The 13,184-nt window shown below is 40.4% G+C and overlaps 1 protein-coding gene across 1 annotated transcript in view; it reads right to left on the bottom strand.

Annotated features, from left to right (window-relative positions):
- Nucleotides 1-13,184, bottom strand: part of DOCK2 (dedicator of cytokinesis 2) — a 501,787-nt gene that overhangs the window by 398,863 nt on the left and 89,740 nt on the right. Inside the window, exons 20-22 of the mRNA XM_073355961.1 lie at nt 11,738-11,827; nt 10,464-10,564; nt 8,213-8,347 (exon numbers count right to left, since the gene is read on the bottom strand). Of these exons, the coding sequence (XP_073212062.1) occupies nt 8,213-8,347; nt 10,464-10,564; nt 11,738-11,827 (326 nt within the window). The remainder of the gene's footprint in view (nt 1-8,212; nt 8,348-10,463; nt 10,565-11,737; nt 11,828-13,184) is intronic.

Below are 13,184 nucleotides of genomic sequence, written 5' to 3'. Positions count from 1 at the left end.
AGGATTCTTTGGGGGCTCGACCCCCAACCCTGCTGTGGTCACCTAGGACAGGGGCTAGGGTGTCCCCACTCCGGGGTACTCTCTCTGCACTGGGCACTTCTCTGGCCATTACATACAAGTTAAAGCAAACGCAAGTTATTTAATCAACAATTAATTTTAAAAAGAATAAGGAAAAATGGGAAAGGTTAAAGGAAACACATCAACCCGCTCTGTGGCAGGGAACATCACAAACAGTGTCTCTGGAACGTCAGGGCAGTTCACAGTCTGTTCCTTGTAAGTCCCAGGCCGCCTTCTCAGGCCCTGGCTTTGCTGCAGGGATGCTGTGGGTTGGACACTTGCTCTGGTGGTGGCCACATGCTCTCAGGCTCTAAGTTGTAGGACCCTTCTTCCCAGTGTCGCCCACGCCCTGTCGGGGTTACAATCCAAGCCTGCACCGCAGAGCCTCTTGGCTGAGGCATCTCCCTGTGCTGGGCCTGCTGCCCAGGGTCCCCCTCGCTCTTCCCAGCTGCTCACCACACCCAGCTCCGGACTGCTCCAGCCCCAGCTCCACCACTGTCTCAGCACTGCTGCTCTGCCTCCAGCTCCCTGCTTTTCTGGCCCCTCTGGCTGGGCTGCTTTTCTGGCCCCTCTGGCTCCGGTTGCTGCAGCTTTCTTCCCAGGGCAAGTCTGCTCTCTCTGGGCTGTGCCTCTGGCTTTGGGGCTGCAGCTCTGCTCCCAGGACAGGGTCTGCTCTCTCTGGGCTGCTTTTCTGGTCCCTCTGGATCTGGCACAGCTCTGCTCCCCAGCTCAGCTCAGCTCAGGACCCTGCTTTCTCCTTGGCTTGACCCCACTCTGTCTGACCCAGGCAATTCCAGCTCACACCAAGGACGGGACTTCTCCGGCCTCCTGACCCCCTGATTAGCCTGCTCGCCCTGTCATTCAGGCTGACCTGGAGCATTGGCCTCTCCCCATTGTTCCTGGGGACTATCAGTCTCAGGGTCCTGATTTCCCATAGACCCTTCCCCTTTTAGTACTGGGAGCTAGCAACCAAAAACCCCCAGTGAATGTTAGTAAGGGGGCAACAGTCCCCTTACATTAGCATTAATGGCAAAATACTCCGTGTCTTTTTGGGCCAGCACTGGGGATTGAACCAGAAACCTCCAAAGCTTAATGCTGGAGTCTCCACAACCCAAACTAAATACCTATAACTGATAGCTGTAACAGACTTAAATCCTGTGTTGATGAGGCACAGACGCATTCATTAACACTAGAGCTGGGCAAAACAGAAGTTTCAAAATAAAATACTGAAATTCTAATTCAAAGCCATATATTATTATATATCAACAGTTGACTCTTCTAGACTGCCAGGAGTTCAAGGTTGAGGCTTTTGTCACTGGGAAGGTAATTTTACTAGATTTGTGATAAGTCTCTGAGTGTTCTCTTATATGCATTCCTTTTAAATGTATTTTTATTGTATGATTGCTTGGGGAGATATAAGTGTATCCACAATAAAAACGCTCCTACCACTTCCTCCTCCAACAGCTTTAGGTCAATCTATATTTATCCAGGAAAAATAGATTTCCAAAATATACAACCAACCCCGCTCCACCCACCACACACAAACAACATATGGGAGCAATGTAAGATGGGCTGCGTGGGAGAAAATGTTAATATTTTCTCCATTATTCTTAAAGATTTGGTGTTTCCAGTACAGTTAGCAGGCTAGGCTGTGGAGAGTAACTATCAACTAAATGTACTTGTTTCTGCAGTCAGTTGAATGCTTTAATGCAAGGTCTCACTTCAAGAGGTGACCATGTTTTAGTCTAACATCAGTCATGTTGACTGTTACTGATACATCACTCACTCACTCCTTTCACTGCATGCTAATATATATGACAGTAATGTTACCAGGACCTATTTGAGAGTCTGGAGATGTAACTCATTCATTTTTGCAGGAAAAAATTTTGCTCAATGAAAAACATACCATGCTGTATTCAGCATCATTAAATTCTAACATCTGATCCAGGGAGCAGAACAAGTATCAGCTATGGAGCTGAATGGACCATCTATTTTTCAGTTTGGGGGCTAAACTGAAAAATAAAAACTCAGTTCAGTTCAATAGGAAACTATTTTTACTCCCCTCCCCCCCCATGAAAAAAATGGTTTGTTCCACCTCAAACAAAAGTGCTTCCTCTTCCTGCCACCCCCCCACCACTACCACTTTTTGTTTAGTTTTTTGGTGTAACAAAATGTTTCACTTGACCCAAACAAAAATTATCCCGTTTTTCATTTCAAGTTGTTTTGACTATTTTTCAGCAATTGACCCAAATTTATGAATAGTTTCAGCATAAAAAAAAAACGCATTTTTCAGTGAATTTACTATTCAGCAATTTTTTTTTTTGCCCACCTCTATTCAATCGCAGAGCTCTGCAAATAATTGTTGTCAGTTTGCTTGCAGTACCCTCCACCCCCAAAAACTGAGTAACTTATTTCAGATCAACCCAATGGGTGTGTCTGTTTTGGGCTGAACATAATATATTCTTTGAACTGAAATGAAACATTTCATTTAAATCAGGGGATCGGGAGGAATTACATTTTTTTTATAGTCAAGTAAGTTCCTAAACTGAAGTAATTTCAAGTAAAAAATAACAAATCTAAATTTCATTTTAAAAATGCCAAAATGCAACAGATTTTTTCAGAAATTTATTTTTGACTGAAACAATTCAGTGTGATCGACACGAATTTAAAATTTGTTTAGGTCAACCCAAATCTGCATTTGACAAAAAAGGTTCCACCAGAAATGTTCACCCAGCTCTAATCGCATAGCTAATAGATCAATGACAGGAACAGGGTAAGAAACTGTTCAGTACTGCAGTAGCAGTACTGTAACTCTTGAATGCTGATATTAAAGGTTGTGGGGGAGGGGTTTTATGGATTCCATCATTGATTTTACTGGGACTACCTTCCAATGGAAATACTGATGAGTGAAAATTGTTTTTGTGAACACCGACTGCACCATTCAGTTGTTGGTTATGGCTCCATCATCACAATACAATGGCATGTACACTGAAATTCTAGTCAAACCTTTCAGCACAATGAGAAGTACCTGTTCTAAAGAGGTCAGATATGGAAGCAGTTACAACTTATAAATTAACCTAACAGATACCAACAGTTCTTTCTGATATACAAGTTAACCTGTGTTTTCTTAAGGATAAAAGGAAAAGGTAACATACCTGAAAAAATTCAGTTCTTTTAGAACGAGCATACTTAGAAGTCAGTGCTTACTTCAGGTACATTTGACGTGTATCACAAAGTACAGTAATCATGTCAAACAGCTTTGTGGTTTATTCATAACTATTACATAAGCTGCAGGAGTTATATATCCCCTCCCAAGTCTATACCTTTATTTGCTCTGATTCAGTTATCTGAATTTTAAAAATATGCATTTCCATAACCTACATATGTATTCTATAATTTGATCTTCAAAGTTCACCCCCAACAATGTCATCTTCTGTGGTCTTGTCAGTGGCAGCATTAGTTAGAAGCACACAGTGCTGTAACTGCTATACAAAAAAAAGCCATCTTAATGTAAGAGTACAGACCTCTAGAAATATTTAGTTTCAAATGGGAGGAAGTTTCCTCTCCTCTCCTATCAGCATAGAGTAATGAATAGATCATTTCACCCTCAGTTCTTTATTGATGAAATATCACCACAACTGAGTTTGTCCCTAGAACACTTAAAATCTTGCAAGTGTTTAGGAGACCTATCAGTTTTTTTATTTTGACTTTATCCTTCATTTTAAATAATGTACCGGTGTTTAAAAACTTAAACTAATGTCCCTTTCTCTATTATTAAAATTTCACTGTTAACAAAAGTAGTGCAAGACAGCCTTGTAAATGTACTGTTGTCAGCTACTCTCTGACCAAACTTTTGGAGCCATGGAATCAACTTCATAGTCAAGGTCAGAAAGTATTTCCATTGTAGGGCTGTTTACATATACACAATTCCTATTTGATGCCAGAAGAGCATTTTCTGTGGGTGTCCAAAATAAATCTTACAGGGCATTCAATGTGAACAAATGTACTATAAAGTTTGTGGGACATTACATATGGTGCTGTTTTCTGAGGCTCCGTTCTTGTAGTAGCTAAGCAGAAGAGAATACATGTTCGATATGCAGAAGGTGTCTCAGCTGTATTGCTTGGGTAAACAGAAAGTGGCTGGTTATCCTTGTGATGGGATGGACTAGGTCCTGAGGCCCCTGCTGGAGGCTTCACAGCCCTGCCGCACTCCACCCCAGAAAAGGGCAGTAGAGAGGGTCCTCCAAGCTGCCGAGAGTGGCTGCGTGGGATGCAGCCAATCAGAAGGGGCTGCAAGCAGCAGCCAGTCAGGGCCCAGCAGGCTGGTATAAAACGAGCTGAAGAGCCAAAGTGAGTTCAGTTCCATGCTGGAGGAGCCAGGTGGCTGAGGGAGCTACAGGACATCAGATCGAGCAGAACCTGGCAGAGACTGTGGGGAGCAAGGAGCTCTGCGCTGGCTGCTGGGACTCAACCAAGAAAAGGCCTTGAAATAAGGGTGAAGAATGTACTAGGGAAGTGGCCCAGGAAATTGTAGAAGGGAGACAGTTTATTTAAAAGAGACACAGTGGATGATACTTATCTACAAGGTCCTGGGGCTAGGATCCAGAGCAGTGGATGGGCCTGGTGCCTCCCTCCCCCATTAGTCACTGGGGAAGTGGCCTGGACTTTTGATGCACCCCAGAAAGCTGGGCCCTGACAAGCCCAAAGAAGGCAAAGACATTGCCACCAGGGAGGGAGCCCTGGGGGCACTGCTCTATATCAGAGCAGGGACAATTTAAGAGATTCCAGAAGGGACAGGGAGACCGTTCAAACCAGGGTAATGCAATAGGCCCTGCTGGACGGATTGAGGAGCAAGCCCAGAGATAGAGCTGCAGATAAAGGGACCTTACAGAGGGTGCCTAGATATGTAGACCCGACCCCCCCGTTGGACTTGAACCCCCAGAAGGGGTTTGCTTTTATTTCACATACAGACTGTGGGACTCGGCCAGAGGGTGAGTTCCTGAAGACACACCACAAGGCACAAGGCAGAGAGCGTGAGTGTAGGCATGCACACTCTGCCAAGGGGGGTGCTTGAGAGAGGTGAGTGCCATCTCATTACAATCCTACAGCAGCAAGGAAAATGGTACAAGGGTGCAGTTAGGTATTTGGTCTACACTGATGGTGCAAGTCAGGAACGTTATGAAACGTAAAGTGAATAGTACACGCCTTTTAAAGTATGTTGAACTGAGATAGCTTTACATCGGCATCTTGTGTATCTTTCTTTCAAAGTGTGTAGGTCAGTGTGTACAATTTCAGTGTCTACTCTAGATTTTGTAGCTGCTACTGGAAAGCTACGGGAGGGTGACATCTGTATGTAGGTGGTAAGAAGTGATATGGGACAGAAATAAAAACGGATGTCAAACCTAAAGATGCTGCACAATATGTAACTGTATATAAATAATATTATGCTGATCCTATTTGTGTTTATGGGTGATGTATCTTGTCCCTTCATTCTATCTTAAATAGACAAAACAGTGAATTCAGCCAATGGCCACACTAGAATGGGTGAAGAGGAGCAGTTCCCAGAACCATTGCGCCAGCAACACTGGGAAATCATACACAGCAGTTTTCACTGCTGTGCCGTTTTCCAGGATGCATCATGTGCTCTCACTGTGCCAGTCCATTGCCCAGGAGATGGGAGAGTGGGCAGACATAGCCCCATTCTCCTCACCCTCTCCCTCTTTGATTGAGTTTAATGGCACTCTCAGTACAAGTGTATTTGTGTGCTAGTAATACAAGGTTCCTGGATTGTGCCTGAATGATGGCTATGTACAATCAATCCCAAACTGGCAACGTTAACGTCTATTGTCTCTTTGTAGAAAGAGCATAGAATGTTTAGTAGAAAGCTTTGGGATCCTGAGATGAGAAGCACTATATAAATGCCAACAGCTATTGCAATATTAATGGGGAGGGGGGAAACAGATTTAGTGGTGAGACCAAACTCGCACAATTAGTGAGTCAATAGCAGAAGTGATAGGGGATGTGTGAAAAATGTGGCTTTAAGGATATAAGTTTTGCAGGGAGAGGGGGCGCTGTTAAATTTTCTTGGCAATATAGTGGTGATTTTCATCATCAGAATAGCAACAATTAAGGAGGTAATATTTTGAGGCCTAAAGTGATATTGTCAAGAACATTTTAGTAAGGATATTATATTATATTCTGCATTGGTCCCCATTAAGCTAATGCTATTGTGAAATAATTAGCTGTAATCTGACAGAGTGAGTGATTAAAGATATAAAAAACTAAACAGATTCCCAAGAGTAAAAGTTTGTGTGTGTAAAAAAAAAAAAAGCAGCAGCATAAAAACCCAAATAAAATGATAATCTCTCAAACATTGGCTAATTTGCTCCTAGAAATGTAATTCACAATCACAAATGCCTTTGCAACAATTTATGATCTTACCAAATAATGCTATCAATTTGTTGTTTTCACTGATGGCAAAACTTACTCATTACCTATAACAACTGCCAATGAATGTATCTACCCCACATCTATTTCATCTGTCTCTTGTCATCTACTTAGACTGTAAGCTCTTTGGGGCAGAGACCAGTATTTTGTACTGTGGCTCCTAGATGCTACAGTAATGGACAGAAATAATAGGTTAATGAGTAACCTTGAATTCCTACTTCATGGACTAAGTGGATTAGAAACGGGAGTCTCTGGAAATGAAGAGCCTTATATGACAGTTATATGCAACCCCTCTTTCATCAGGTTATTATGGAAAGGTATTCGTACTGAGGGAAATGTTTTCCCTCAGGACACATAACAGAGCTTTCATTGGACTTCAGTCAATCCCATGTACAAACCTAAGGGCAAAATTTGGCTTTCCAAGTCAAGTTTTTTCATTGCTTCATTCTTTCTCTCTTTGATATGATGTAGTAGTGGATTCATCAAGTGAAAGAGCCTTTGAACATCGAAAAATTACTAGTATTTTTCTTTAAGGACCACCTAACTTAAGAGAGCTGTTTTTGCATATAGTTGTGCTCAGGAAAGAGAGCTTTGTTGTTGTTTAAACATTAAAGGGCTAAACACCAAAGGGATGGACAATGGTCTTAATTTCAGGTGTGAAATGTGCATTTTTCTCCTGGTGATTCTACCTCCATGTGAGACACTTTCCTTATGTTTGGAATATAAATCAATAGTTCATCTTTCCTGAGTAAAAATATGCTCCTTTATAAAACCAACAAAGATAAAAGTCATAGAATCATGTCAAAGAGGTTAGGGATGGAAAAGTTTCATTAAGTCACCCAGTCAGACCTCCCTCCTCCCTTGGGAGTGCAGAATTCCTTCCTACAAAGGTTTAAAGATTCCCTCCCCCCCCCCACACACATTACATTCTTAATGTCTCAAGCAACAGGGCTTTCGTCCCTTGGAAGAGTATTCTTTACTTTAATAGATTTTAGTACTGTGAAGTGTTTCACAATATTAAGCCTAAATTTTCTCTCATTTTATTCCATTGCTCACATTTATAACCTCTTCTACCGCTCTAAAAATTCCTCCCTCCTTGCTATACTTTATGAAAGCTTGTAGACTTGCCCCATCTGTTAGTTGTCACATTACTGAGCTATGCATACCTAGTTCCTTTTAATCTTTCCCTCTAAAATTAATTCTCCAGCTTCTTAATTGGATAACTGGAGCTCTACACTCAATTCAATTATGTTAGTCCAAAATTATTACATTGTGCTATGCACAATCTTTGATCTGCTAAACACAAGCATCTAAAACTTTAGGCCATCTGTCATGCTCTTTGGCCCAAGCCAAACAGCTGGCAAAACAATCTGATGTCATTGGTAATCATCTTTCAAGAGAGGTCATTATCTTAGTAGGAACTGGGAATTTGTGCGCTGAATGAAATGGAAAGTGGATGTTTACTTTTTGTGACAATTTTCATTATGAAAAAATTTACCACCTGAATAAAGTATTAATCCATAAAACTTTAAGCCAAGCACACCATCAAGTATCTGATAACTCTTGTGCTCAATTTGAAATAAAAAGATGATCAGAAAATTCCTACAGGCGTGTGCCCAATTCTTCCTCTCCCCCACCAACACGAATATTACACGTTTGTATCATTGCAGCACAAAATCAATCAAGTGCTTGCAGAACAAGTACTTACTGTGCAAATAATGTTCTTGACCGAACAATGAATTTGAACACATATTCCAGTGCTTTCAAAGTTCTTAGTATAGGCTCACATTGTTCCCCTCTACTGGAGGTATCCAAATAGGTCTTCAGAACCGTCATTAGTTTCCTGAATTAGGGATAATTTCAAAAACACGCTTTTTAAAAAAATGCACTTCAGTAACTAGCGTTGTCTCAGTAAATTATTCAACCTTCTGAATCTGCAGTTGTATAGTACATCAAGACTTAAATGGCAGATATAAAAATAAACCAGATTCAAATTTTTACTACCATACATGCCAATTGTAAGAATCCCTGTAAATGTGATGAGAATGAATAGCAAATAACTGATTCTGAAATGGTATAAATTTCTTTGAGTATAGAAACTGTCTGCATCCGAGCTGACAATTCTGGAAACTATGGTTCAGTGGCATTCATTTTAGTGCCAGTGCTCCTTGTACAAGGAAGTACAATACTTATAAAGGATTAAACTCTAGGTGACTTTGCCTGCCATGTACATAATAAATTAGGAAGCACTGAATGTAGGCATGTGCTCTAACACTATTAAACACTAGTGGCATGAATGCTCAAATAAGATATCTCATATAAGGTATGTACAGTATTTACCTGTTTCCTCATTGCATGCCCTGAGGGGAATCTTGGCTGCACTGGCACATTACATGCTAACAAAAATGTCAGGCAAGTGCAATTTTCTCCTGTTATCACTGCAGTCACATTGATTCTTGCTATTTATTTAAATGGGAGCAAAATCAAGCCCTTAAGATTGAGGCCTGGTCTATGCCAGAAAGTTTATTGGTAGAGTTACATCTGTCACAGGTGTGGGGGGAAAAGATCCTCAATAGACAGATATGCTTATTAACCCCCGTATAGACACAGCTATATCAACAGAACAGAGCTTCCATTGACATCAGTAACATCATTCAGGGAGGTGGCTCCTATACCAGAGGAACCCCTTCTGTCAGTAGGCTATGTTTACATTATGGGATTATGCCAGCAGTCTCTCAGCTATAGACATACCACGAGTTTCTCAGTTTTGGTCATTACAGTTTCAGAAGCATGTCATGTCAACCTTGATGGCACCCTCACCGACTCATTATTAGAGATGGGTGGGAAACAGTTTCCCATTTCCAGAAATGTTAGTTTGACCTCACCCCCATCTTAAACTGGGACAAAGTCAAAATCTCAAAAATATTCCTTAACCAAAAAAACTCCCCCATTAGCCTCCTCCCCACATTTTGGGGAAATTGAAACATTTTGTTTTGATCTTGACCTTTTTCTCTCTCCCCCCAGCTTTTCTTTTTAACCATTCTCAGTCCAATTAAGCTTACCTTTCAAAATGTAAAGTTGTTTCACATTGAAAAGCTGGAGTTTTTCCATTTCAAGAATGCCAAACCAAAACAGACTATTTTGAAATTTTCTCTACATTTTTTCAAGTTGTAAACTCACTCCCATTTTGCAAACAGTTTTGGTTTTGACAAATTGGCGTTTTTTGGCAAAAAACATTGAGTGACAAAATTTGTGACAACTCCAGTTATAATAGGTTCTTTCCTTACAGTATCAAAATGCTGGGAACTTCCTATGAGCCAGTTTATGAAACACATAGTTTTATCTTCCTGCATCACAACTGAATTGACCCTTGTTGGTCAACTGCACCTGCCTATCCTACTCCAATCGATTACATACTAGTGAGTTGAGGTAGTGGTACCTGGGATTCCACATAGGGAGGAAATGTTTATTGGGACTGTATGGGATCCCTGCAAATGGAGGCTACCAAAGGAATGTCCTGAATTCATTACTGTCATAACCTCAACCTTCCCAAGCAAGCTCTGCTGAATTTTGAAGCAGTCATTATCTGGCTGCAGACTCCTCAGCCCAGGGAAGGTTTATGCATTGCTATGTGCTAACCACTTCCTTTTGAGGCTTTCTACAGCTAGAGGCTTTCTGCCAGAGTTTGCACAAAACGGGTGTAATCAGTCTGTTTCATATTGGACAAAACCCTGAATCTCTTAAGTCCTTCAGTCCTTACGCAGGTTTAGTCCTCTTTGAAATCCATAGGAGTTTGACCTGCAGGAGGACTAAAACTGAAAAGGATCTCAATTTGGCCAACGTACTGTAGTACTTTATCAAGTAAAGACATCTAATGAGATTAAAGTTACTTGTTACCTTTCAAAAAATGACTGGCGGATTTTTAAAGAGAGAGAAAAAAATAAAAGAATAAAACTTACTTGTAAGCCAAAGTTGCACTGAAGTGCTGTTGGATATAAGCCTCCAGAACAGTATTGAAATGTTGAAATTTCCTGTCTGCAATAAGTCCTATTATATAAATCTAAAGAGAGATTAATCAGTGTTTGAAATACACACAACATTATAATGGAAATATCAGGTTCCTGAAGTATTTATCATTCTGAAACATTTGTGCACACTTTGATGAACAGTTTCAGCAAATTTAGCTATTCACTCTGATGCTGGCAGACCAGGTGCCAGCTTTTGCCAAGACTTTAGGCTTCAGCTGAGCACCGACATTCATTGCTGGAAACCAGTACAGCTCACCTGTGTTAGCGTTGTTAAGATGGGCACCAGATTTATAACAATATTTTTAGATTTTAGTCCACTGCCTATCAAGGAGGACTATCAGAACTAAATAGGCCATTGTGGAACATCACAATACAAAGACTTAGTTAATGGCTCTCTCAGACCCACAAAAGTGTTTACATGCAAGGAAGCCCATATCATCAGTTTGAATGCTGGTGGGAGGAAATAAAATAGGAGAACAAAGAAAAATTTTCATCTCTTTTTTGATATTTGGACTCAGACAGGGCCAGACACACTAAACTGAAGCAGAGATCCCCATAGTTACTCTGGGTTTGCCCTGAAAGACATTTTGAATCGGCAGATGTCTACATCTGTCACCTTTTGGAACCACAGACTGCCTGCTTTAACCTGTAAATAACTCTGATTTCTTTTTCCTAGTCAATAAATTCTTAGTTTACTATAGGTCTGACTACCAGTGTTGTCTTTGGTGAGAGATCCGAGGTACAAATTCATCTGGGGTAAGTGACTGGTCTATTAAGACTAGGAACAACCTGAATATTTTGTGACTTTTGGTGTAAGTGACCATTTATCACTTAGTCTAGTTTGCCTAAGTGGCAAGATAGGCTAGAATGCTCAAGGGGACTGTCTGTGCCTTCATGGTAAGACTGTTATAGTGCTTTTGGAGATCAGATTTGTTACAGGGTTAAAGAACATATCACCAGTTTGGGGTGTCTGCTCTGAAGCGAGCACTTATGGTCATAAGCCACTCCACACAGTGTGACACACTCAAAGGCAACATTTCATCAACTCATTTTATGTTATTTTAACACTAATTCCCTGCGGTATATACACACTATGGAGTCTCTTATGACACTTTAGTAGTGCAGCGTCTTCAGTGCATTTTGAGTCCATTTGCTCATTTTTTCTATTTGCAGTGTAGTCTTTTTTTTCCTATGATGATTCTTACCAGTGCATCGAAGACTAGAATGTCATACTCATCACTATGGGAATGTTCCATCATGATGTTAAACAGGGCATCCAAAGTGTCTTGGAGAAACTATATGATGGAAAATGAAACAAGACAAAATAATTAAAATAACTTGGAAAATCACATGATGAGAATTCATTTCGCAGGTAATAGAACTTGGTTTCCTCTGGATGGATTTTTGGAGGCCCCTGGGAAAATTGTTTTTTTATGATGCACCTCAGAGAATATAGCTTTTAGTTCCGGAAATCTGCCCATGCCCCTGAAGGTTCTGATTGGTTAGTCCATAACATACACTTAGTTCACAGAGTCTCAGCATTGATAAAAAAAACTATCACTATCTGTAGTTTGTACATAATTAAAACAATAACTGTCTTTTTGAGTGATATAGATCAATATTTGCTCTTTTTATCCTGAAAAGGTAACAGCACAAAAGATGTTTATCCCTCCAGAGCCTGAGCCAAAACCCATTATAGTCAATAATAAGACCCCTGTTGATTTGAATCGACTTTGGCACCACCCCCAGTCCCTAGTGGGTACCGCACTTTTCTCCCCAGCCCCATAGAACAGAGGTAGCTATTGTAACATTAGTTGATTTTAGACTTAAAGGGTAAGGTTGATTTAAATTACATGACTCCTAATTTGGGTGCCTTCTCTTTATGTCTTAATTAACTATTATACAGATTAACATTGCTCAGTTTTCCACAAATTCTTACCCATCTTGCATTTGTTATAAGGCGGCAGAGCATTAATAATATATTCCTATTTTTAAAAAATGCAGCATACATAACCCAGCAATAAAAACAATGCTTATTGTATATCTGTTGACAGCAGCAGAAGGCAAACATTCCTTTACCAACTAGATTTGTGGGCAATGTTTACTATTATCCTCTTCCCTAATTTTTTTTTAATCACCTGTCTATGATAAGTCCAAAATTAAAATTTAGCTCTGATGTATAGTTGAGAGTGTCAGAATAGCAACAAAGTGGTGCTTTTCACAAGTAACGTCCCAATCCTGTCTTCTCTGCACAAAGAAAATACCCACGAAGGTGAAGCGCCAAAAAAAAGGGGGTAGGTAGCAAAATTAGTCCCCAGATAGATAAATCTTTAACCCCACTTGAGAAGAAGAAAGCATAACGGATCAGGCCAGGAACCCATCTGTATTCATCATCATCTCCAACAGTGGCTGACACTAGATGCTTTGGAGGAAGGGGCAGAAACTCTTTAGTAGACAATTATGGAGTTTCTTGCCCGCCAGGAAGTACCTTATTAATTTAATTAGAGGCTGGTTTATGCACTTAAGATTATCTTTCTTTCAAAACTTTAAGGATCAGGGAAGGTTTTCATTAGTGTCATTTTAGAGAGGGCAGAAAGAAAAAAGTTTTTAAAAAAAGCTTAGCTGAAAGCAAATGTTTGTTATTTCTTGGAT

The sequence above is a fragment of the Lepidochelys kempii genome, chromosome 8 (genome assembly GCF_965140265.1).
Source record: "Lepidochelys kempii isolate rLepKem1 chromosome 8, rLepKem1.hap2, whole genome shotgun sequence".
NCBI classification, from domain to species: Eukaryota; Metazoa; Chordata; order Testudines; family Cheloniidae; genus Lepidochelys; species Lepidochelys kempii.
The sequence above is the reverse complement of the archived record's forward strand: the minus strand, read 5'-3'. Positions and strand labels throughout refer to the sequence as shown.